Source organism: Ogataea haglerorum (assembly GCF_019207285.1).
Source record: "Ogataea haglerorum isolate 81-453-3 chromosome Unknown 81-453-3_NODE_2_length_903871_cov_94.662503, whole genome shotgun sequence".
NCBI classification, from domain to species: domain Eukaryota; kingdom Fungi; phylum Ascomycota; class Pichiomycetes; order Pichiales; family Pichiaceae; genus Ogataea; species Ogataea haglerorum.
The window spans coordinates 880,841-903,871 of NW_025065152.1; the positions used below are offsets into that span (position 1 = coordinate 880,841).

General features: G+C 53.5%; 13 protein-coding genes across 13 annotated transcripts; 8 read left to right on the forward strand and 5 right to left on the reverse strand.

Moving 5' to 3' along the window:
- Nucleotides 1–395: 395 nt before the first annotated feature.
- KL911_001117 (uncharacterized protein) lies at nt 396–1,787 on the forward strand (the record flags this gene model as incomplete). Its single annotated transcript, XM_043196040.1, has 1 exon — nt 396–1,787. The coding sequence occupies one exon, from the start codon at nt 396–398 to the stop codon at nt 1,785–1,787; it is 1,392 nt and encodes a 463-aa protein (XP_043056681.1).
- A 161-nt stretch (nt 1,788–1,948) lies between these two features.
- On the forward strand, nt 1,949–3,558 carry KL911_001118 (uncharacterized protein; the record flags this gene model as incomplete). The annotated part of the gene is made up of 2 exons (XM_043196041.1): nt 1,949–2,344; nt 2,455–3,558. The coding sequence occupies 2 exons, from the start codon at nt 1,949–1,951 to the stop codon at nt 3,556–3,558; spliced, it is 1,500 nt and encodes a 499-aa protein (XP_043056682.1).
- Nucleotides 3,559–3,815: 257 nt separating this feature from the next.
- KL911_001119 (uncharacterized protein) lies at nt 3,816–5,207 on the forward strand (the record flags this gene model as incomplete). Its single annotated transcript, XM_043196042.1, has 1 exon — nt 3,816–5,207. The coding sequence occupies one exon, from the start codon at nt 3,816–3,818 to the stop codon at nt 5,205–5,207; it is 1,392 nt and encodes a 463-aa protein (XP_043056683.1).
- A 69-nt stretch (nt 5,208–5,276) lies between these two features.
- KL911_001120 (uncharacterized protein) lies at nt 5,277–7,705 on the forward strand (the record flags this gene model as incomplete). Its single annotated transcript, XM_043196044.1, has 2 exons — nt 5,277–5,456; nt 6,020–7,705. 2 exons carry the CDS (start codon nt 5,277–5,279, stop codon nt 7,703–7,705), a joined length of 1,866 nt encoding a protein of 621 aa, XP_043056684.1.
- Nucleotides 7,706–8,100: 395 nt separating this feature from the next.
- On the reverse strand, nt 8,101–9,816 carry KL911_001121 (uncharacterized protein; the record flags this gene model as incomplete). The annotated part of the gene is made up of 1 exon (XM_043196045.1): nt 8,101–9,816. One exon carries the CDS (start codon nt 9,814–9,816, stop codon nt 8,101–8,103), a length of 1,716 nt encoding a protein of 571 aa, XP_043056685.1.
- A 74-nt stretch (nt 9,817–9,890) lies between these two features.
- Nucleotides 9,891–10,694, forward strand: KL911_001122 (uncharacterized protein; the record flags this gene model as incomplete). Its single annotated transcript, XM_043196046.1, has 1 exon — nt 9,891–10,694. The coding sequence occupies one exon, from the start codon at nt 9,891–9,893 to the stop codon at nt 10,692–10,694; it is 804 nt and encodes a 267-aa protein (XP_043056686.1).
- Nucleotides 10,695–10,731: 37 nt separating this feature from the next.
- On the forward strand, nt 10,732–11,004 carry KL911_001123 (uncharacterized protein; the record flags this gene model as incomplete). The annotated part of the gene is made up of 1 exon (XM_043196047.1): nt 10,732–11,004. One exon carries the CDS (start codon nt 10,732–10,734, stop codon nt 11,002–11,004), a length of 273 nt encoding a protein of 90 aa, XP_043056687.1.
- A 48-nt stretch (nt 11,005–11,052) lies between these two features.
- KL911_001124 (uncharacterized protein) lies at nt 11,053–11,869 on the forward strand (the record flags this gene model as incomplete). The annotated part of the gene is made up of 2 exons (XM_043196048.1): nt 11,053–11,307; nt 11,384–11,869. The coding sequence occupies 2 exons, from the start codon at nt 11,053–11,055 to the stop codon at nt 11,867–11,869; spliced, it is 741 nt and encodes a 246-aa protein (XP_043056688.1).
- A 111-nt stretch (nt 11,870–11,980) lies between these two features.
- KL911_001125 (uncharacterized protein) lies at nt 11,981–14,320 on the reverse strand (the record flags this gene model as incomplete). Its single annotated transcript, XM_043196049.1, has 1 exon — nt 11,981–14,320. The coding sequence occupies one exon, from the start codon at nt 14,318–14,320 to the stop codon at nt 11,981–11,983; it is 2,340 nt and encodes a 779-aa protein (XP_043056689.1).
- Nucleotides 14,321–14,514: 194 nt separating this feature from the next.
- Nucleotides 14,515–17,040, reverse strand: KL911_001126 (uncharacterized protein; the record flags this gene model as incomplete). Its single annotated transcript, XM_043196050.1, has 1 exon — nt 14,515–17,040. One exon carries the CDS (start codon nt 17,038–17,040, stop codon nt 14,515–14,517), a length of 2,526 nt encoding a protein of 841 aa, XP_043056690.1.
- A 186-nt stretch (nt 17,041–17,226) lies between these two features.
- KL911_001127 (uncharacterized protein) lies at nt 17,227–20,379 on the reverse strand (the record flags this gene model as incomplete). Its single annotated transcript, XM_043196051.1, has 1 exon — nt 17,227–20,379. One exon carries the CDS (start codon nt 20,377–20,379, stop codon nt 17,227–17,229), a length of 3,153 nt encoding a protein of 1,050 aa, XP_043056691.1.
- A 646-nt stretch (nt 20,380–21,025) lies between these two features.
- On the forward strand, nt 21,026–21,256 carry KL911_001128 (uncharacterized protein; the record flags this gene model as incomplete). The annotated part of the gene is made up of 1 exon (XM_043196052.1): nt 21,026–21,256. One exon carries the CDS (start codon nt 21,026–21,028, stop codon nt 21,254–21,256), a length of 231 nt encoding a protein of 76 aa, XP_043056692.1.
- A 48-nt stretch (nt 21,257–21,304) lies between these two features.
- Nucleotides 21,305–22,330, reverse strand: KL911_001129 (uncharacterized protein; the record flags this gene model as incomplete). The annotated part of the gene is made up of 1 exon (XM_043196053.1): nt 21,305–22,330. One exon carries the CDS (start codon nt 22,328–22,330, stop codon nt 21,305–21,307), a length of 1,026 nt encoding a protein of 341 aa, XP_043056693.1.
- Nucleotides 22,331–23,031: the final 701 nt, after the last annotated feature.

Sequence of the window (23,031 nt, forward strand, 5' to 3'; positions counted from 1 at the left end):
CATAGCTGTAAACCGGTTCTATGTTTCTATTTCTTCTCCAAGTCGCCCTTCTTGAATCTCGGGTGTCTTGGGTCGTTGATGAACTCAGCAGTGTCCATCATGGCATTCTGGATCTTGGCAACTCCGTAGAAAGTCAGGCCGACTGCGTTGTTAGAACTCGTGCAATTGCTACTTACATCCGACGAAAAACGGCCAGTAGTACTTCACCAGCGGGAAACGGTACACTTTGACGCCCATAAACTTCATTTTGATTCACTAGTGCTGTCAGACAGGGGAGTTAAGGGAAAACAAGCTGTCTCGTCTGTTTTTTTTCGCACCGTCATTGGACAACGCTGCCGGGGCACAAAACCGGTCAGCACCATACAAGTGCGTCGATCGTCCTTTTTCTTTATCTAATGACTAAACCCACCACCCAAGGCTCCGAGCGCTTTGGTTCCGAAACCATCGAGCTGCGCCAGCGCACCCTCGCCGTCGAGTCGGTGTCTGTCGACGAGGACGAAATCGAGTACCCCGACGGCGGTCTCAAGGCGTACACCGTGCTCTTTGGTGCATTTCTCGGATTCACCGTCAACTTTGGGCTCATCAACTCTGTCGGAGCTGTGCAGTCATATTTAAATAACCACCAGTTGCAGCACGTGTCGTCGTCCATCTCATCGCTCATATTTTCCATCTTTCTGTGTATCAGCTACGTTGCCGGCATTTTTTCTGGAGTGCTGTTTGACGAGTTTGGCAGCCGTATTCCGATGGCTACCGGGACCGTCCTGCTGTTCCTAGGGCTCTTTCTGACGGGCGAATGCGAGTCGGTGGTCTCGTTCGTGCTTGTGTTTGGTGTCGTTACCGGCACGTCGCTCGGCTTCCTGATGTCGCCGCTTGGAGGGGTGGTGTCGCACTATTTCATGAAAAAACGGGCCCGTGCGTTCGCCATCGCCACCCTCGGCGGGTCCGTGGGCGGCGTGGTGTTCCCGCTGATTCTCAACAAGCTGTACACGACGGTCGGCTTCAGATGGACTATGCGGATTCTGGCATTTATCTGCTCTGGCCTGCTTGTCGTGTCTTTTACCCTGAGCAAAGAAAGACTGCGGCCCGAGTCACCGTTCGCAGACACGCAGCTGCCGTTTGGGAAAAAGTTCAAGCTCGTGCTCAGGAACGTCTACTTCATGAGCAAGCGGTCGATCGACTTCAAGGCCCTCAAGGACCCAAAGTATCTGTTCTGCACTCTTGGCGGAGCCTTCACCGAGGTGTCGCTCGTGTGCGCGCTGACCTATTATGCCTCCTTTATCATCTACATTGGCTACTCGGAGACACAGGGAAACACGATGCTGACCATCGTCAACGCCATAGGCGTCGCCGGCCGCTTCCTCCCGGGCGTCATCGCCGACAAAATCGGGCCCTTCAACGTGATGATCGTCATGTCTGCAGGAATTGCGCTCTCAGACCTCGCCCTGTGGCTCGGCTACGCAACCACGTCGAAAAGCCTGGCCTCGCTGTACACGTTTGCAACCGTCTACGGGTTTTTCAGCTCCTCGGCGCTGAGCCTGACCCCGGCCTGCTGCGCGGCTGTCTCGCCGACAAAAGATTTCGGGAAAAGGTACGCGACACTCTCGTTTGTGATCGGGTTGCTGTTCCTGGCCGGGCTGACGGCGGGCGGTGCCATCATCGGCAAACAGTCGGTCGCGTCGTACCAGCACTTTGTCGCCTACACGGGGGCACTGGCAGCAATTGCCTGCGTCATCTGGATCATAGCCCGCATCCACATCACCGGCTGGAAGTTCCTGGCCAGGGCCTGACTGTGGGGGTGAGATGATCTGGTGCGAGGAGTAAAGAGATCAATTCGCGAGTAGCTGCAATAAATAGGAAAAATAACTATCGAAGGAAGTCGCGGAAGAGCTTAAAAAGGTGGCTAAGGCAAAACGTACAGTAAGCGTGAAGTCTATGAGCGCGATATAAGATGGCTCACAACGGAGAGGAACCTTTGGGGAACGACAAGCAGCAAGCGCCGGCAAGCACGCGAGTGCCCTTGCATCCGATAGCTATCAAGCCGAAGCCGACGGCCAGGGCTGGCGTGCCGGGGAGTGGCGGGGCGCCGAAGGCTGTGCAGATGGCCAAGGGCGCGTCGACGGTGGCCAACAAGGGCTCGGAGGAGATCGTGCTGACCACCTCGAAAAACTGGATTCTTCCGCCCCGGGCTAAAATCAAGAAGGGGAAAGCACACAAGGCGGTGGCGGAGACGAAGCACATCAAAAAGAACGACAAGCCCGAAAAGCAGAAGGTGAACTCGCAGATACACTCCAACATCAACCTGTACACGAACAACCAGCTGGATTTGAAGGTGCAGCTCCAGAACGTGACCAAGGAGAACGACAACCTGAAGAAGATACTGGCGAAGCTAAATAAGGAGATCGACAACCTGCGGCTTGTGAAGAACGACGGGGCGACGACGGGAGCGCTGATGAGCCGAACGCCCTCGGTGCCGGAACTCGACGCGGCCACGACGATCGACCCGATCAACCTCAGCTACAATCTGGAGTGCAAGCGGGCGAAGAAGAGCGCAGATTCGAAGAGCAAGAGCCCCGGCGTGGTGGGCGTGGGCATCGGCCCGCTGTCGGAGCTCGCTGTGTCGTCGAAGGACATTCTGTTGAGCACAGCAAAGAGCAGGAAAAAGCCGGACAGCAAGGCCGACGAAGTGAGCCACAAGGCGCAGCTGTTGCTGGCCGAGCAGATGCGCCAGAAACAGCTGCTGCTGGAGAAACAGCGCCAGGAGCAGGCGCAGAAACAGCTGCACTCGTGCGGCGTCTGCCCTGCTTCGGGCAGCTGTGTGTGCGCCGAGCTGAGCGACCAGACGGGCGAGTGGATGGGCCCCGCTTTCGACGACGCCGATCTGCTGGCTCTGGAGCCGCCGGCGGACGAGTTCAAGTTCGGCCACGATTTCATGATGTACGAATAAAGCTAACGGATGATATTGACTATTTAGAGAAACGTGAGGTATGTTCCGACCAGGGCGGTGAAGCCGAGCACGACGTATCCGGTTCTATACACGCCCTTGAGCGTGAGCTCCTTGCCAAAGTCCCAGACCAGGTGTCTGACTCCGTTGGCCACGTGGAACGCGAACGGGAACGAGGCTGCCGCCTTGAGGCCCACTTTGGCGGCCACTGGCAGGCCGGCAACAACCGACACGAGCGTGGCCGTATCGAAGGGCACGCCGGCGAGGCTGGTGAATGCGTAGGTGCAGGTGACGGCGTAGAAGCCCGCAGCGAGGCCCACGCCGGTGATTCTGTGGAACGACGACAGAATCCACGTCAGCTGCGGTTGGTAGATTTGCAGGTGTGGAGACGACGGTCTGTTTTTTCTCTGTGCGACAAGGATCTCCTGCTCTTCGGCGGGCGTGGCCTTGATGGTGACGAGGCTTCTGACGCCGAGGGCGGCGCCCGCGAGCTGGCGTCTTGGGATCGCGCAGATCGATTGGCGTGCGGTGGAAAGCATTCTGAGACAGGAATGGAACAACGGAGAGAAATAATTTATTTAGCTGTGTTGCCGTTTGCACGACTCTTAATTTTTTAGGGCCGGGGCCGAAAAACTGCGTGCCGACCAATAAGAGGAGCTACAGACGTCAGCTTGCAAAGGGCGTACTATATGGGCATACGTAGCGTCTATGGCCCGTGGCTAGGCGAGATAAGGCCCTCAGCAGGCCACAGACCTCTCTATCTCTGGTGTTCTGTGCAGACCAAGCGCCGGATATCCAAGCCCTCGATCCGAGAAATTTGCACACCTCAACACCAGAACCGGTACACTCTGTAGTAGAACGGCTTCGAGCGTAGATGGGCCTTTTCCTCGGCGATCTCGGCCTTGAGGACCTCGAGGTCGGTGTCGCGACGGCCCGTGTCGACGTCGATGTCCGTGGATCTGATGAAAAAGACGTACTCCTTTCTTTTCCAGATGGCGTGGAAAGCGTAGAAGACAATCACCACGGGCACCGTGAGGTACGCCTTGAAAAAGGCCGACGCGCTCGGGGACTCGCCGGTCGGGTACAGCGCCGTCCAGAACTGGGAAATAAGCACCAGGACGTTGAGAACCACGCCTGTCATGGATCCCCAGACGCCGACCGCGCTCGTGAAGGTGAGCTCGTCGGTGCCCCTGCCGCGGACGGCGAGAGCTCTTCTGAATCTGATATGGCACAGACAGATGGACCACCACGTGAAGATGGACGACAGCCCGGAAAGAGCCATCAGCCAGTCGAAGATGTCGGACTCCTTGGGCGACGCAGCCAGGAAGCAGAGCAGGCCGACGAGGAGCGTGCAGACGGTGCCGACGAGCGGTCTGCCGTTTCGGTCGATGTAGCCAAAAATCTTTGGCGCAAAGCCCTGCTCGGCGAGCGAGGCAAGCGTTCTGCTGCTGGCGTAGACCCCGGAGTTTCCGACAGAGAGTACGGCCACGAGCACAACAACGTTCATGATGCTTGGGAGCACCTTGATGCCGTTGTCCTTGATGGCGATGACAAACGGCGATGCCGCGGCGTCGGTCGACGCACCGAGCAGCCTGGGGTCGTTGTACGCGACCAGAAAGCCGACCATTGTGAGCGAGCACATGTAGAAGAGCGTGATTCTCCAGAACACCTGTTTGGTAGCTCGGGGCAGGGTTTTTCTAGGGTCGGCGGCCTCGGCAGCGGTGAGGCCCGCCAGCTCGGTGCCGCTGAAACTGAACGCCCCGGTGACAAACACCGTGCACAGGCCCTTGAAGCCGTTGTTGAACGGTCCTGGGTGGTGCCAGTACCGAGCGCCGATCACCTCGTGTTTAGGGCCTCCGCCGGAAACAAGCACGACCGACAGAATAACAAAGCCCACCACGGCGATGACCTTGATCAGGGAGAACACGAACTCGGCCTCGCCGTAGCCCTTGACTCCGAAGAGGTTGATCATCACAATCACCACGTAGAAGATGGCCACCCACGCAGCAGAGTTGACACTCGAGTTCCAGAATTTGATTGTCAGCGAGGCAGCCACGAGCTCGATCGGCATGACGACGATCCATTGCATGGCGTAGTTCCAGGCCATTGCGAAGCCCCAGGAGGGAGAAATAAACCTGGTATTGTACTGCAGAAACGAGCCAGACACAGGAAACGTGACAGCCAGCTCGCCCATGGCGTGGACGGTGCAGAAAATAAGCACGCCGACAATGAAGTATGCGATGAGAAGAGAGGCCGGGCCGCCTGAGGAGAGCGCGGAGCCAGAACCAACAAACAGTCCTGTCCCGATGGCGCCTCCAATGCTGATCATTTGGATATGACGGGATTTAAGAGACCTCTGCAACGGAGAGGCTGCAGCCATGATGTTGGCGCGCTCGACCTCCGAGAGATTGGGGTCGATCTCGGCGACGGGAAACGGCTTGAAGGAGTCGACGAACCTGCTCCATCTGCTGGCGATCGCGAACGTTTCCTCCACGGCTCCGGAGGCAGAGTCCGAGTGCGCAGACGGCTCGGACGAGGAAAAGTGGCCTTTCTCTGGGTCCTCGAGCATGACAGAAGTGGAAGAAAAAGTGTGACTGAGTTTCACCGTTTTCAGGTCGTCAGATCGGGTTACGTCAATGCCGAGGGCTGCATACGGCGATGAAAAAGTCTATTGGCACATTACTGCATAGAGTAACTTTCGTCGCGGTAAACGCTCGCAGCTGGAGTGGCCGATAACAGCGGGAAATGGACATAGACGCGCGCAAAAAGCCCTAAACCACCATGATATGGCGCTGCTGTAGGATAGGCGGCGGTGCCTGAGACAGAAACGAGATAGTGCCCGAGGTGGAACGTTTTCCCGTGTATCACGGAATTTCTTTTGGCGTGCGGCGCGAGGAAAAAAAAAAAAAATACAATAGCAAATTTTAGTGCCTTATCCACGGCAAAACAGGGAAGCAATGATTTAGATTACATAAGATAGAAACGGCGCGCACCCTAACACCAGAACTTGTACGCTCTGTAGTAGAACGGCTTGGTGGCCATGTACGCCTTCTCCTCGGCGATTTCCTGCCTGATGAGGTCGAGGTCGAAGTCTCTTCTTCCGGTGTCGACGTCGATTTCCTCTGCGCGGAAGTACAGGACAAAGGTCCTCTTCCAGATCACGTAGAAGACGTAGAACGCAATCAGCACGGGCACCGTCAGGTAGGCCTGGAAGAAGTCGGACGCGTTAGGCGAGCCGCCCACTGGGAACAGCGCGATCCAGAACTGTGCGATCAGAATGAGCACGTTGAGAAGAACACCAAAGTAAGAGCCGATGACACCGGCCTGGGCCGTGAACACGAGCTCGTCGGTGCCTCTGCCTCTGACGGCGAGAGCTCTTCTGAATCTGATGTGGCAGAAGCAGATGGATCCCCACGTGAACACGGACGACAGTCCAGAAAGAGCGAGCAGCCAGTTGAAGATTTCTCCTTCCTTAGGCGAGGCGGCCAGGAAACAGAGCAGTCCGAACGCCAGGGTGAAGCACACGGCAACGAGCGGTCTTCCCTGTCTGTCGATGTAGCCAAAGATCTTTGGAGCAAAGTTCTGCTCGGCGAGCGAGGCAACTGTTCTGGAGCAGGCGTAGACGGCGGAGTTTCCGACGGAGAGCACGGCCACCATGATGACCACGTTGAAAATGGAAGGCAGCACCTTGATTCCTCCGTTTTTGATGGCAATGACGAACGGCGAGGCGGTGGCGTCCACAGAGGACGAGCCGAGCAGTCTGTCGTCGGTGTATGGCACGAGCAGGCCGATGATGGTGAGCGAGATCATGTAGAAGAGCGTGATTCTCCAGAACACCTGTTTGATGGCCGAAGGCAGCGACTTCCTAGGGTTGTGGGTTTCTGCAGCAGCCAGTCCGCAAAGCTCGGTTCCGGCGAACGAGAACGCAGCGGTGACGAAGACGGCACACAGACCCTTGAAACCGTCTGCAAATGGGCCTGGGTGGTGGAAGTACTTGCCTCCGATGTAGCCACCTTTTGGACCGCCTCCGCAGTTGAGGATGATACCGAGGATGACGAAGCCGATCACGGCGATGACCTTGATGAAGGAGAACACAAACTCGGCCTCACCGTAGCCCCTGACTCCGAAGAGGTTGATGAACACAATCACCACGTAGAAGATGGCCACCCACGCAGCAGAGTTGATACTCGAGTTCCAGAATTTGATTGTCAGCGAGGCAGCCACCAGCTCCAACGGGAGCACCACGAGCCATTGCAGAGCGTAGTTGTACGCCATGCAGAAACCCCAGCAGGGAGAGATGAATCTGGTGTTGAACTGGACAAACGAACCGGAGACCGGGAACGTGACGGTCAGCTCACCCATGGCCTGCACAGTAAAGTAGATCATGAAACCGACGAGTCCCCACGCAATGATGAGCGAGGCAGGGCCTCCGGTCGCGAGGGCGCTTCCGGAACCGACAAACAAACCTGTTCCGATCGAACCTCCCAGAGCAATCATCTGGATGTGTCTTGGCTTGAGGTTTCTCTGCAACGGAGAACGAGCACTGAGGATGTTGGCACGCTCGATGTCGGTGAGGTTAGGGTCGAGCTCTTCCACGATGGCCGGCTTGAAGGAGTCCTTGAAGTCGCGAAGCCAGCCCCTGGAGCCAGAGCTGGCGACCTCTGTTTCGCGGATTGGAGACACCGAGGTGTCAACATCAGTCTTATTCTCTTTGGTGTAGGACATGTTGGAGAGAAATGCCAGCGGGGGGACGCTGCTCTTTAAATGCCATCATGCGGAGTCTTATCAGCTTATCAGAAAAGAAACAACTGGGCCTGACCATGGCACGAGACGAGATTCGCCTTGTGCCGCCGTAGAAAACCTAGAATGCCGTGTATTTTCTTTGCGTGGTGCATGCGGGCTGCCAATAAAAAAATAAATTTCTGCATGCTTGGAATTTTATGCCGCACGTCGTCTCCAGCTCCAGGGTCCAGAAGGTCGGCGGAGGACGGTGCGGGGACCGCGACAGCGGCAGGGAGCCCTCGCGGGGGGCGGGCAGTGAGTGCCCTCTCCGCGAATTCTTCCGGCGAAAAACACAGCAAATTTGCACCTCCTTCCCGAGGCTGCTTAATGCCGTACACATGGCATGGTATTTTACAGAATTTTTTTTCCAGTCTTATCTATTGTAATAATTTGTCCCGGTCAAACGTGTAACCGCCGTTTTCCTCAACGAGCAGCTTTTGCTCCAGCAGCCGCGCAAACATGTCCTGTGGCACCCAGCCGCCCGTTGCAGCAAAAGGCATTGACGACAGCTCTGCTTGATAGTCCTGGAACGCCGTTTCGTACTCCTGCAGCTCCTGCTCGCTAAACGTTAACGGATTCGGTCCCTTGACAATGGCAGCGCTTTCGTAATGGGGCCACATTGTGCATAGCTCCACCAGCCCGTTTTCCACATACAAATAATCCTTGTCTGTTTTGGCATCCAAGGCGCTCAGATATGCGCCCTTGATAAGCTTCACGGCCGGCGAAATCACCCCCAGCAGCTCCTTGTTGGTCTCGTTCAGCGCCAGCTCCCAGTAGAACTGGTTTCTCGTTCGGTAGAACATGTACTCGTACTGCTGCTTGGCCAGGTCGTCCAGCTTGTCGTAGCCCTCGACGTCGGCCTCCAGATCAAAGATCTTGGGCCCGCTGTACTGCACGAACTTCGGGTAGCTGCTGAGCAGGAACGGCTTGATGCAGGCGCCCTCGAAGTCAATAAACCAGGACTCGTCGCCGACAATCACGTTCATGGGGTCCAGGTCCGGCAGAGCCAGTCTCGGAGCAAGCAGAGCGTCCATGTGAGGAATTGTCGTGCTTTCGACGTCAAACAGCTTCTCGGCAACCTGCGCCAGCTTCTGGTACACGGGCACGGCCTGGTCGTGGCCCTGCTTCTGCAGATTTTCCAGTTCCAGCTGAGCAAGGTCTGCAACCATTTTTAGCGGCTCCTGGACCGTCCACGGACCAACAAACTTCTCGAGCTCGGCAGCCTCGACGTCCTTGTTTCTGTAGTACGCCTTCTCGACCGTTGGCCCTATCACCCATCTGTTCTTGAGCGACTCATCCGTTTCTCCGACGTACGGCTCGTCGACAATGTGCTCGAAACCGTCCTCTTTGAAGTACAGCGACCCATAGTGCGTGAACGTGAGGTCGGTCGCCTTCTTGTTGAACTCGGCAATGGGCGAAATGACGCTCATGAGCTCCGTTTTGGACTTCTCGTCGTTCACGGCGCCGGGAGTCAAAGGGTTCCACTTTCTCATCAACAGCTCGCCCTTTTTGAACTCCATCAGCATGAACGGAACCCTCACTGGGTTCTCGGCCACGCTGGAGTATGCCAGCACCTTGGGAACGTTCAGACCCAGCTTCTTGGCGAGAAAGTCCATGGTTGCTGCCTCAGACTTGATCCGCCGGTCAGTGTACAGTTCCGAATCCAGCTTGTACGGCACTCTCAAAACAAGCTCATCTTCCTGGTGGTTCAATTGCAGCTTGTAAATACGGTGGTGTTTGCCCTCGTGGATGGAGCTGATCTGCTTGATGTGCGAAAAGCCGGTCTTGACCAGATCGACATTGTCCTTCAGCACGTTCACGTTGTGGGCTGCCGGCAGCAGCACTGAGCCCTGGAACGGCTTGCCGACCTGCGCAAGCAGGTCGTTAAGCCCCTTGATGGAGAACTCGGTGCGTCTTTTCTCCTTCTCTATGGCGTCGTTCTCGAGCCACGAGCCCCAGCTGTACTCGAAAATCGACGCTCTTTTCGGGTCGTTCTCGTCGCTGAGCTCCGTGAACACCTCCTTGGGCGTGGAAACAAACCGCCGCTGGCGGAATGCCGACCGAGCCGCCGGCAATATCCACCGTGCAATCATGATACTTGAAAAAATGTCAGCCGAATAAAATAAAATAATTTCTGGCCCGGTAGCAAAAGTATCCCTTTTAAAAAATGGTACAATCCGAGACAGACGACCTAGCAGCCGTTCTGGTGACACTCGCAGTATCGTGCGTTGCGTATCTTCGCAACTTCTTTGACGAGGTCCATTTTGAGGACAGCAAGGTGTTTGACGGGACAGATTCGCTTAACGTGAAAATCCTCAAAAGGGGCATCTCGTGCAGAGCAGATCTGCTCAACGACTGGATGGACAGTGTGGTTGCAGCAGTTGTGTCCAGAAAAGTGTCTGCCTTCTGTTTTTACGTCAGACCCGACCCCGCCCATAACTCCTTCATCGAGTCCTACTTTTTCGAGATCGACTACAGAACCAGATCCCACCAGGACGATGGCTCCCAATTATACCATATACTGAGGAGACTGATTGCTTTCGTCCAACACCTTCACGAGCTGCCCCCGGACCGCTACTTATCGCTCAGTCTTGTCTCCAACGACGAAACGGCCGTTGCTCCCCTGTTCGAGGCCTGCGACAGTCCGTGTGTGACAGGCATCGACGAGTCGTTCGAGATGGAAAACTGCGGCACGCTCCATACCCAGGGCAATGCCATTGTCCTCAGAGTGGTAGCAGGCAACGCAGAAGCACTCAACGCAAAGGACGGGTGTATTCCCATGGATCCTCTGGCTTACACGGACCTGGAGCCGTCGCAAACGGCTCTCGAGCTGAGAAATGCGGCCGTGTCGCGGTACGGCGACACGCAAGATGACCTTGTCGGCGAGGCTTTTCAAACGCAAACTTCGTCAACGCTGGAAAAACCGTCCTCGTCGCTGGACACCACCTGCTACTCGGCAGAGTCGAAATAAATCGCGACGCGTCGGAAATATTCTTTGCGTAAACAACATGTCCACCAGAGAAAGACAGATACAGCACCTGAACCACCAGCTGGGCGAGCTCCAGCGCAACCTGCTGTACATGAGCAAGCTGTGCGACAAGACAGCGACGCAGTTCCGCTCGATCAAGAGCTTTGGCGAGCTGCAGGCGTCTGTGTTTATGAGTTCCCACGCGGTGTTCCAGGTCTACAGCGAGAAAAAAGAAGCCAGACGACAGGAGCTGCTCAAGGAAATGCAGGAGGACAGGAACGACGACGCGATGGACGACGAAAGCGAGAAATAAGCGTGTATGCTTGGAATCCGCGCTGCGAAATTTATTTATTTTTACAGTATGGTCGCAGTTGCCATCGAATACTTTGGGCCGGCGAAAACACACACCAACGGCACGGCGCACGAGAAAGTCGAGCTTGCCGAGCCGGCAACGCTGAACGCGCTGATCCAGCACGTCGGCCGCTCGTACTCGCCCGAATTCGCTCAATATATCGTCTCCAGCTGTGGAGTGGTGCTCAACGAGGACTACGTGGAAACCGAGCGCACAGGCACGGAATCCTTCGGCAGAAACATTGCTCTCCAGCCAGGCGACGTGGTAGGCATCATCCCGCCAGTATCAAGTGGATAAGAACTATTTGCCGCTATATACAACGTTCCGTCTAGTCCTCCAGTTCGCCCGACTCGACGATTTTTATCTCGGCGGTGGGGCGACCGCTCTGCGTGCCGAATGTCTCAATTTTCTTCACAGTGGTGTCGTAGCCCTCAACGACCTCGCCAAAGACAACGTGCGCGCCGTCCAGCCATGGGCATGGCACGGTGGTGATGAAAAATTGCGACCCGTTGGTGTTAGGACCGGCGTTGGCCATGGAGAGAAGACCCGGCTTGGAGTGCTTTTTCTGGAAGTTCTCGTCCGCGAACCTCTCTCCATAGATGGACCTGCCTCCGTATCCATTATGGCTGGTAATGTCGCCGCCTTGCAGCATGAAGTTCGGAATCACTCTGTGGAAAATGGAGTCCTTGTACCCAAAGCCCTTCTCGTGGGTGCACAAAGCTCTGAAGTTCTCGACGGTCTTTGGAACAACCTCGTTGTACAGGTCGAACACCACACGAGGCTGTTTCTCGCCGTTGATGGCAATGTCAAAGTAGCACTTGACTAGGCTGGCACGGGAGGTGGAAAAAGCTCTTTTAAACATGTTGGAAAACGATAATTTTCGGAAAACATTGCTTTATAAATTAGGTATTTATTGCGTCGATCGACGCGTCGGTCGTCACAGTTTGCGGTGCAGTTTCGTTAGGGCGTCGCCGACAACGTCGAGGTTGGCGGCGAAGGCGTCGTAGTTTGCGGCCTGGAGCGGCTCGGCAAGTCCCGCCAGGACGCAGACGTGCTGGGAGTCGCGGGAGGGGGCGAAAATGAGGTGACGGATCCAGGGCCGGTCTTTGAGCACCGGGTCCGTCAAAAACAGCCGGTCCACCGAGCGCACCTTCAGGTTGGCCACTTTGATTTTGATGGCGATCTTGATTTTCGTGAGAAGCTTGAACCACGGGTAGTCTTGGAGAATTTGCTTTTGCAAGAGCTTGAGGTTTGAGTCGAAACTCAAGCTTTTTTTCAGCAGGGAGTGGAAAAGTGCGTCCATCTGCTCAAGCTTTGCTTGCAGCCGCGTATTGGACTCGTCGCCGCATATGCGGTCGAGCCAATAAGACGGCACCTTGTCGACTATGTGTCTATAGCGCGAATATACGGCGGCGACGTAGTCGTAAGTTCTCACATGGAGAATTTCCTTTTCGCTGAGATGGAGCACAAACAGGCCTGCGAACTGCGCCATCACGCTGGGGAATCTGAAGTCCGGGTCCAACATGGTGTACCAGTCAAGCGAGTCCGAGAGGGAGTTGAAGTACGGCACGGGGTCTGTGTCTTGATTGTTTGAAAAGCCGAGGTTTAGCGACGGAATGCCTAAATGGTTCTGGAACACAGAGTAGTCTCCCATTCCGGTCGAAATCAGGCCCATCGACGAGTTCGACGTTGTGAAGTACTTGTGGAGCGTCTGTTTGTCGTTCACCATCACCTGCTTCATCACTTTCAGCAGCAGTTCGTTGAAAAGCGGGTGGCTCTGTATTTTCACTTGCGAGCCGTTTATTTTATCCAAGTTGATGTAGAGAATATTATTTTTCGCAAGCTTGTTGGAGTAAAACTCTCCAAATTCCGTAGACCCCAGCAAGCCGTGGCTGGACCCGTCCCAGGATATGAGCTTGATGGTTCTGAGCGGCTTCCAGCCAAGCTTGACGAGCTCGTCGAACCCCCTGGCCAGTTCCATCATGGCCACATGGCCGCCAGAGACACCCCCAAGGCCGCCGATCGAGTCTCTGGACGCGCCAATAATCAGTTCCTCGTCCTTGATCACGCCGGGGATCTCGTTCACAATATTGTAAATCGGCTTGATCTTGTACGCAACCATGTTGAGCAGGTCAAGGGAGTAGCGCGAGGGCCCGCACGAGTACGAGAAATCCAGGTCGCCACGCCATCCCACGTCCGGGCCGTTCAGGGTCTTCAAGATAGGCTCGATGTCTTCGAAGCTGAGCGGCAAGGAGGGAATTTTGGGAACGGTTTTCGGCTCCACTCTGTGAGCAAAAAGCGTCGACGACCAGCCGGGTGTCGTCGGATCGCCCGGCTGGTCGGCAAGGAAACTGACTGTTTCCTTGTCCACGCTGGACGGTTTCCGCGCAGGCCCAGATGGAAACGGTTTGCGGCCGTTTTTCGCTCTCTGCTGTCCGTCATCGTACGGGTCTGAGTACACTAGAACGGCGGAAATCCCGTGCTCCTGGGCGATCTCGATCTTGCGGTCGACGCTAATCTGTCCGCGGCGAACTATGCCGATTAGACCGCCCACCTCGACGCCGGCCTTGCGAACAGCTTCGTAGTCGTGCTCCAGGCCATAATTCAGGTAAACAAACTGGGAGTTGACAGTCCCGTTGGCGGAGTACGGATGGAACGACAGAAGCTCGCTTTCTTTCAGTTTTGCCTCGTAAACGACGTCGTCTCCGTCGCACATCTTCAGATGCGTCGCCAGAGGCCTGCCCATCCAGGTCTCGTATTTGTCAGAGTACGTTCTGAACTGGTAGTTATTTTTGAAGAAAGACTCCACCGCCTCGTGGTTCTTGCCCGGCAAATGGACGTCGCGCTCCATAAACTCCATATAGCTCCGAACGTTGTTCTTGAAGTTGAGCTGGGTCAAAAAGAGTCGCGAACAGTCGTCAAAGGTTAAAAACTCGCCATGGAGACGTCGCAAATCCCTGTCCAGCGAGGTCCGCGGAAGAAAGATCAGATTGAAGAGGAAGATAAAAAGACACCCAAACACACACACAGACAGAAACCGGCGACGCTGGATCTGCTGCCACGTCATGTTGGTAGCCACTATCATCGAGTTGGTTATGGATTCTGTAAGACTGCGAGAACGCCTTAGTACCGGCTCATTATCATTGATGCTGCCGTACGCAAGAGATGCTTTGCGGGAGTTGGAGCGGGAATTATTGGAAGAAAGAAGATGGCCGAGGTAATCGTCCTGCGCAATTGACTGTCCCGACTGAGCCGGGTTCGGAAAGGGTTCCGTCATGTTCTATGGGAAGCTGCGGAATTCAGGAACCGGGGTCCTCAAAAATTACAGCCGCAGTATGTTGTCGAACGAGTGTTTCAGAGTTTTCGCACGCTGCCCGTATATAACTAATTTGCCCTCTATTCAATTGTCTAGATAAATAATATCTGCCAGCCATTTGTGCCATTCGCCCCAGGGCCACGGGTCACGTGACCTTATTTGTCACGTGACCCCTCCGCTGCCTGGTACGCCTGTCTGGCTTTCTCGGACCGCAGCGCGCTCTCGCTGTTCTTCAAATGGCCCCTATCGTCCAGCTCGACGGTTCCCGCGGTCTCAAACAGCGACACCTGGTCCACCAGCAGGCCGAGCGTGTCCAACACCTGGGCCGGGTCCGACAGATACGCCTTGGCCACCGTCTCCTTGTTGGCCGGGCCGACGGTCACCGGGTAGATGCCACGAGGCTCCTTTTCTTTCCAACTCTGCTCAAGAGTGTTCAGAACCCTGAACATGTCCTCGTCGGTTGTGTCGTCTCCAAGACACAAAATAAAGTCTGGCATTTGCTCAAACGTGCGCGGCTGGTTCGCCAGCGGGTCGGAATTGAGCACGAGTCGGCGCACGATTTCTCCCTTGTTGACAAACGACGGCCGCACCTCGACGTTGGCCTTGCCGGCCATCACCTCGACGTCGTAGGCGGCCATGCGTCCCAGCAAGTCGGCCTTGCACTTTGCTGCCTGGAACATTCCGAGCTCTGGGTCCGACTGTCTATAATGCCAGACGATGGCGGCCTTTTTCTTCTCGATGAAGGATCCCGGCGTTCTCTCGGAGTATCTCTTCAGGATTTCCTCGACCTCTTCTCTCCACAGCATCTCGTAGCGCTCGGCAAGGTTGATCCATTCTTTGTCGCCTGCTTTCTTCAAGAAACACCCGTGCTCGGCACTTAGGCCGACCTCAGGGAACTGCGAGCCGATCCATTTCTCCAAAAACTCCTGGTCTCTGCCACTGATGATCCAGATCTCGTTCTTCGGGTCTTTGACCAGGGTTTTGAGGATGTTGATCAGCCGTGCGGAGGGAATGGCCGCGTTTGGGTCGCGCACAATCGGGGCCAGCGTGCCGTCGTAGTCCAGCAAGAACAGACGCCGTCCTGCTCTCTTGTAGTCCTCCAGCAGCATCGGCTTGTTCAAATACGGCGTACCGTGCTTCGAGTTCAGCTTCACCACAAAGTCCATCAGGCTCTGCAGAAAGTGGCATGTCCAGTCCTGGTTCGTGTTGTTGCACACAGACCGGTACAGCTTGGCCTCCAAAGCGGCTTTTCTTTCGTCGCTCATCAGCAGACACTCGTTGATGGAGTTGGCCACTCCAACAGCGTCCCAGGGGTTCACCTGAACACAGTCCTGCAAAACGCTTGCGGTGCCGCTGAATTCAGAGAGCAGCAGCGGCGACTTGGACTCCTTCTGGCACACAATGTACTCCAGAGCCGTGGTGTTCATTCCGTCTCTGATGGACGTGATCATGCACAGGTCTGCAGCGCGCAGCAGAGCCAGATACTCGTCTCTGTCCACCTTCATGTTGTAGTTCTGCACGGGCGTGTACTCGAGCGAGCCGTACTTGGCGTTGATGTTGGAAACCAGCTCGTTGACCTTTTTGTCCAGCTTCGAGCTGTGGTAGAACGGCTTGAACGAGACCTGGATCAGAACAACCTTGCCCCGCCATTCCGGATAGATATCCAGGAACATCTCGAAGGCCTGCAGCTTCTGAACCACTCCGCGCACCAGGTCGAGCCGGTCTCTGCCGATGATGATCTTGCGGTTGCCGTTGAGCTGCTTGAGCGTCTGCACTTTCGACTCGACGCTTTCGGTGAACGCGTTCTGCTCGAACTTGGCCACGTCGATTCCCAGCGGCAGCGTCACCACTTTCACGTTGGACGAGTGGATGTGCACTCCGTCCGGCGTCACCTCGTAGCCAAGCAGTCTGGCACAGCAGCTGATAAAGTGTCTGGCAAACGAGTGGTTCTGGAACCCGACCTGGTTGGCTCCCAACATGCCGTCCAACAGCAGCTTCCGTTTGCTCAGACACTTGAAATACTCCGACGACGGGAACGGAATATGCAGAAAGTGGCCAATGTACGCCTGGGGAAACTCCATTCGCAGAATCTGCGGCAGCAGCAGCAGGTAGTAGTCGTGGACCCAGATAATGTCTCCTGGCTGGTAGATGGCCTTGATTTTGGCGGCGTACGCCTCGTTGAATTTCACGTAGTCGTGCCACCATTGGGTCTCCTCGCGGCCGTCGCTGGGAGCCGGCTGCATGTAGTGGAACGTGGGCCAGATCACGTTTTCGGCGTACTTCCGCCATCTCTCCTGGTCTTTGCGCAGAAGCCACACAGGATGGATGTTTTCGTCGTTGTTGGCCTCGTAGATTTTTTTCGTCACGTACTCCTTGTCGCTGTCGTCTAAATACAGAGGATCGTTCTCAATCGACTGATTCGTGGGGATCGAGTGCGGCACACTCTCGTTGTACGAGTACAGCTCGCCGGTCCAGGCAATCAAGTGGGACTCCCAATTGGTCGCTTCGTTCAAGAACGCGTTCGACGCATGCAACGCAGAGCTTCCTCTGAGCGGTTTCAAGTCCCATTTGCCGTTCTTCGTCTTGTAGATTTGGTTCGGCAGCTGCGTCATGCAGTTCAGAATCCGCCCGCTCACCTTTATCGGCGCAGACTCGAAATCCTTCGGATCAATGCGGGTCATTTTTATAGAATCTAGGATAAAGATATATTTGAATTTTCAATTTCTGGTTAACTGTCACCTGTGATAAAATATTCGGTTGCTATCAAATAAGTTCCAGAAAAAAACATCCGCGAAGGTGGACGTGAAAAATCCGGGGCACATTACGTGGACTATTAGCAATACATCTCTAGCAAAAATACGGCCGCGCTAGGACCGGATGCAGATCTTGGCTCCGGCCTTCAGACGGCTCATGTCGTCGCCGCTGCCAGAGCTGCTCGCTGTGGTGGCAGGCGTGTCAACGGCGCCGGATCCCGCAGCAGGGGCCTTTCTGTTGTGTTTCATGTGCGACTGGACAAGATGGCCGGCCGCAAGGGCAGAACACAGCGAAAGCTCGGCGGCAAGCACGGCCGAAGCAACGATCTTGGCCAGCTGTCTCGCATTGGCTCCTGGCTCCGTTGGATGTGGACCCCTCACACCCAGAAGCTCAAGCATGGCTCCTTGAGGCTCGAGAACAGTGCCTCCTCCAATGGTTCCCACCTCGATAGAGGGCATGGAGACGGAGATTTGAAGGTCGCCATTAGGCAGCTTGTTCATCAGCGTCATACAGTTGGAACTCTCGACGTTTTGCGCAGGATCCTGTCCCGTTGCAAGAAAAACGGCAGTCACTAGGTTAGCGGCGTGAGCATTGAATCCTCCAAGCGACCCAGCCATGGCAGACCCAATAAGGTTCTTCGACACATTCAGCTCCACCAGGGCATCCACATCCGACTTGAGCACCTTGCGAACTGTCTCTGCAGGAACGATAGCCGCAGCAACCACGCTCTTACCACGACCTTCAATCCAGTTGATGGCGGCAGCTTTCTTATCAGTACAGTAGTTTCCTGACAGCGAAATGATCTCCATGTCATCGAATCCACACTCGTTAATCATATAGTTCAACGCATACTCGACTCCCTTGGAGATCATGTTCATTCCCATTGCGTCACCGGTGGTAGTCTTGAATCTGATGAAGAGCAGCGTTCCGGCCATGGCAGTTTGAACATGTTGCAGTCTGGCAAATCGGGAAGTAGAGTTGAACGCACTCTTCATCACTTTTTGTCCCTCCTCCGAATCAAGCCACATCTTGGCAGCTCCACTGCGGGCCAATGTAGGGAAGGAAATGCATGGTCCTCTGGTCATTCCGTCATTAGTCAGGACTGTCTGGACACCTCCTCCGGCATTGATTGCCTTGCAACCTCTCATGGTTGACGCAACCAAACATCCCTCAGTGGTGGCCATTGGAATGTGGTAAGGAACACCGTCAATTATCATAGGACCAGCAACACCGACGGGTATGGGCATGAATCCTATCACGTTCTCACAACATGCACCAAACACTCTGTCATAGTCGTAGTGCTTCCATGGGAGTCTTCCTGTATTCAAAACAGGGGCATCAGCAAGCTTGGCAATGGCTTTCCGGCGAACAATAACAGCCCGAGTCTTGTCCTCCAGTTGTTTTTCCAGAGCATACAATGGTAGCTTGCCTGAAGTGACCAGCTCTGTAACTTCTTCGTTCGAGCACTCTTTAACGTTTCCTGCTTTCATGATGGCCAGCAGCTCCTCAAGAGAACGTTTCGGCATCGAGGCCTTGATCTCCAACGAATCAGCATCGCTGGCTGATTGATCGTCAGTAAAACCTTCGTCAATAATCTGAGCCTCTTTCACGTCGTCAGAACTTGAGTTGCTGGATCGTGAAACAATAACAGAAGAAGCTGGCTTAAGAATGACTTTTGGTTGTTCCACAGCCCTTTGCTTCTTCTTTTCCTTCTTCTTGATCGCGCGTGTCTCATCTATATGAGCATTTGTTGCGTTCAGAAGGTAGACATTGATTGCGACACTGATTCCAGCAAGAACGAACAAGAACTTCCCCACAAGCGGGTCCGAGATGGCTTTTGAAAGTCTTTCAAAGAGATGCAAGGCAAGATCTTCTGTCTTGGTGAACCAGTCAACTCTGCTGTACACTTTTGTTGGCATAACTGTGATTAGTGTTCCGTGTCTTCCAATCGGAACGTTCATGGCAACTGTTTTCGACAATGATGGAGAAAAAGTGGAAAATAGGTTGACGGCCTGGTAATCAGCAGAATCGTCGTAAAGCCACGAGGTTCCCAACGCAAACAAATGCAGCGAAAGGAAACCCACAATCATGGCCACCTTGAAAGTAACTATGTTGCTGTTATGACGGAACAAGTCAGTTGGAAGTTCTCCAGAGGCAGCAACGCTCTCTGCCACAGTCTCGTTAATACCATCTTCCTCCAAAAACTGCTTGAGCTCAATCTCTTTGTGAACCTTGTTGATCTGAGCCTTCAACGACAAGATAGAAGAGTAGAAGGTGAATGTGAAAAACAAATCCACGGCGAGAATCAAAGCAGCCATAATGCAGAAACTTATCAAGCCAGTAAGGTTCGGAGCCAAGATTGAGCACAGCAGAAAACAAGCAATAATGATGGATTGGTCCTTGATCAGTGGGATCGCAGTTGTGGATTTCACCACACTGGCTATGGTTTTTGGAATATCGGTGTTCGACTCTGATCTCAGAGCTTTCAGCACCGGTTTGGTGAATGCAATCTTGTGCTTGAATCCAATGGTTGCAACCAAAAAAGGAAGCCCTTCGCTCAGCGAGATAAGTGGCACTTTCAAGTTGAGCAAGAAAATGCCAATAGCAAGTGCGAACAGGAAAGCAATACCCGACGAAAGCAGAGAGCCGAACGCGAGCCAGAAATTAGAGCCGAGCTTCTTCATCTCGAAGAACAACTGTGCAAAGGTCAACCACATTGCTCCGTACGCAACGGCGACCAAAATAATATCGAACGGCTCCGCGCCTTTGATCAAGCTCTCAACTTTGGTAAAGAGAGACTTGAGATATTCGTAATATTTTCCGATACGATGGATGCTCCTCACTTTGAACTCAACGCCATCTTTGTTTGTTATTGTCTCGAATTTCTCGTATAGAGACTCTGTGGAAGCAAAGTCCGAAAGCAGAATTTTCTCATTTTCCTCCATTCCCACGAGCAGGTTATCGTGCACTGGGAGGTCGGCCCCTCCAACTCTTTTGAACTTGAATGGCGTAAGAGAGTAGTGGTCTGCAGATTCGTAGGCTGAGGGATTGTCGACTTGCGACCATTTGGTGTAATCTGAGGATCCTGCAGGATGGTAGAATAGCACAGGCTGGGAGGAGGCAATGCTCAGGGACGACGCGTAGTGATCCAAAATGGATAGATAGGTGATAGAGGCAACCAGAGCGGTTCCTATAATCACGTGGATAGGTCTTTTGGCACAAGTTTGCGCCAGAAACGCGCTAACATTCGCCAAAACTGAAGACATGTAGGGAGACGCGAATTAGACTTGCTGATTGTCGAATTGTAATGATGGGCTGGCTTGGCTAGTGGTGATATGAACCGTGTTGTCTTACGAGTCAATAAGTTTACGTGAACAAACAGCCAAATTGAATAAAATGTTCAAGTTATATGTTTTGATGGGAACGAGCCAGTGGGAAAAACGGGAAGTTGTCTTGAATAAGGTGAAAAGCTCGAGTGAGAGTGTGTACTAATTGGCGCAGGTGTCAGTTCTAACTGGTTCTATCTGAGGGCAGGTGATTAGAGAATATGGGAAGATCGTGAGCTATTAGATTAAATAAACCAAAAAGGTGAACCCATCAGATTTTTTCACTAAACGAAATCCCCTTTTGTGCTCTTCGCGAGCGCTAGCGAGATTATGTTCTTTTTTATTTTTTTCTCGCAATCTCGTGAATACGTCATGTGACCGGAAAACAGTCCAAATCTCGCTGGAAATCGTAAGCGTCCGTCCATTTTATTATTTATTTCAAGTACAAGAAAATGCCTAAAGACGTGAAAAGACCCGAACTTGTTAAGCCGTAAGTATCCGCACTATTTGTGCTAACCTCAGCTATGTGCATGTGCCGGTGAAATCCCGCAATTCGGCTACTGGATTCGCCGCTCAGAACTTGCCAATGGTGGCCATGTTCATGAGAAATAAGCCCCTGGCCTGGTCGTCTCTTTTGCTCGCTGTGCAGAGCTACCTGAATGAACCGTTGATCAAAGCTCCAAACGATGATGCCCAGCCAGCAATTTTCAAGATTGTGTTTGCGGTTATTGGTGTGCTGATCAGTTATATGGACCTTGTTTTCCCTAACACCAATCCGCAGGCTCGGGTCCAAACACCTGCACCTACCGAAAATTAGGTGTACAGTGACATATTATAAATAACGTTGAGTTTTATTGTTTATGCATCAGGCAGACTCTGGTGTTGCTGTCCCATTCTTATCTCCCAACTCCTTATCTTTCTTCTTGAGAGGCAAAACTTTAGGCTTTCTTTTCAATTTGGTAATTAGGTTGTGATCGAATTTGGAGTGGCACGTGGGGCACTTCTCGTCCTCTGGAATGACACTCAGAATGCAAAGACACACGGAGCAAACGTAGCCCACGTCGATAACTTTGTTGGTTATAAAACACGAGGCGCGGAAATCTATCGATTCGTCTGTAGGGAGAACGATGATCGGACGCAACATTGGATCAATAAATAATGCTGTCGTGAGATACTGTATAAGACCCTCTGGCTGTGTAATGTAAATGTAGACTCCGTTGGTGGCGTCTGCTGCTTGTTGAAGGAAAGTCGAGCTCGGTCCTAGTTTGCAAACGTCCACCGAGATCTTCATTTTTTGGGACGCAAAAATGGTATTCATAACTGACACGTACGGCAAAGTGCTGTCGTCACTGATGCTCACCACCAAGAGCCGCGATTTCAACGCGTTCAGCTCGTCAGACTGCTGTATTTTATTGATATGACAAAGGGCCATCGACATTGCTCCTGCGAGTGTTCCTTTGATATGCTGTTTTCCTTGCTGCCTGCCAATAAGCTGCGAGAGTGTGTCTGGCTGCTCATTTAGCAGGTGCTCGATTTTGTCCACAATTGAGCCGTCTATAAATCGAAACTGTCTGTACATTCCAGGAGTGTGCAAAAACCTTGTAGACTTCGAAGACTCCGTAAGCGGATAGATAAGTTGGGCCCCATGGGAATAACTGTTTGCAACATACAGTGCAACATGGTTCGAACTGTTGAGGGAAAGATGCGAGTTGAGCATAACTATGATGGAGGAAACCACCTGCTTTAGAGAGACTGATTGATCTTTTTCCAGTTTCCGCCATTCTAGCGGGTTGATGTCGACTACCACCGCCAGCAGCGACGGCGTCTCGTCCACTAATTTATGCGGATTTGTTTGCGATTCCGCAAATGCCCTATCTGCAATGGCGTCCATTTTGACGGGGCCGAGCGCTAGTCTGATTGATTTATTTTTTTTATTTCTGGGAATCTTTGGCGATTAAATTATATAAATTTGACGCTTCTCCCCAAAAAAGATAACTCTGTTTCGTACCTTCCTTCTTCTCACTATAAACGGTTGAGAAAGTGTGCACATTTCCCAGACACGGCCCAAGGGCATATCCAGCGCTCACAAAGCCATTGACCCAACTACAGCTAACCTGAGATCCTGCCTCTCCCCAGACACACATTGCTCATAACATGCGACTCAGAGACTCATGTCAAGGCTAATTTTCGGTCAATGTCTCTGATACGTCAGAGACATTATCGCAATAACTCCCTGTCCCGTGACATTGTGGACGAATACCCGGCGCTGATTTTGGGAGCTTTGGCTCCAACCTGGTTTCTGCATTGCTTCCGCGCACAGCAACCAGTGTTCAGCGCTCTGCTTCAGAAATACGAGAGTTATCTGACGCAGAGCGATTTATATCCTCCCGGCGAAAACACTAGCGCCGGTTTTCCTAATGGGAGGATACGTCGACGCAGCCCATGCTGCGGAGGGGAGATATAGAACTTTCGAAAACAAAGAGACGACTTTCGAACCTACCTGCCCCTACATGGAAAGGGAGAGCGCATCCCCCCTATAGAAGGGGAGAAGTATATCCCCCCTTCAGATAGGGAGAAATATAAAATGCGTTC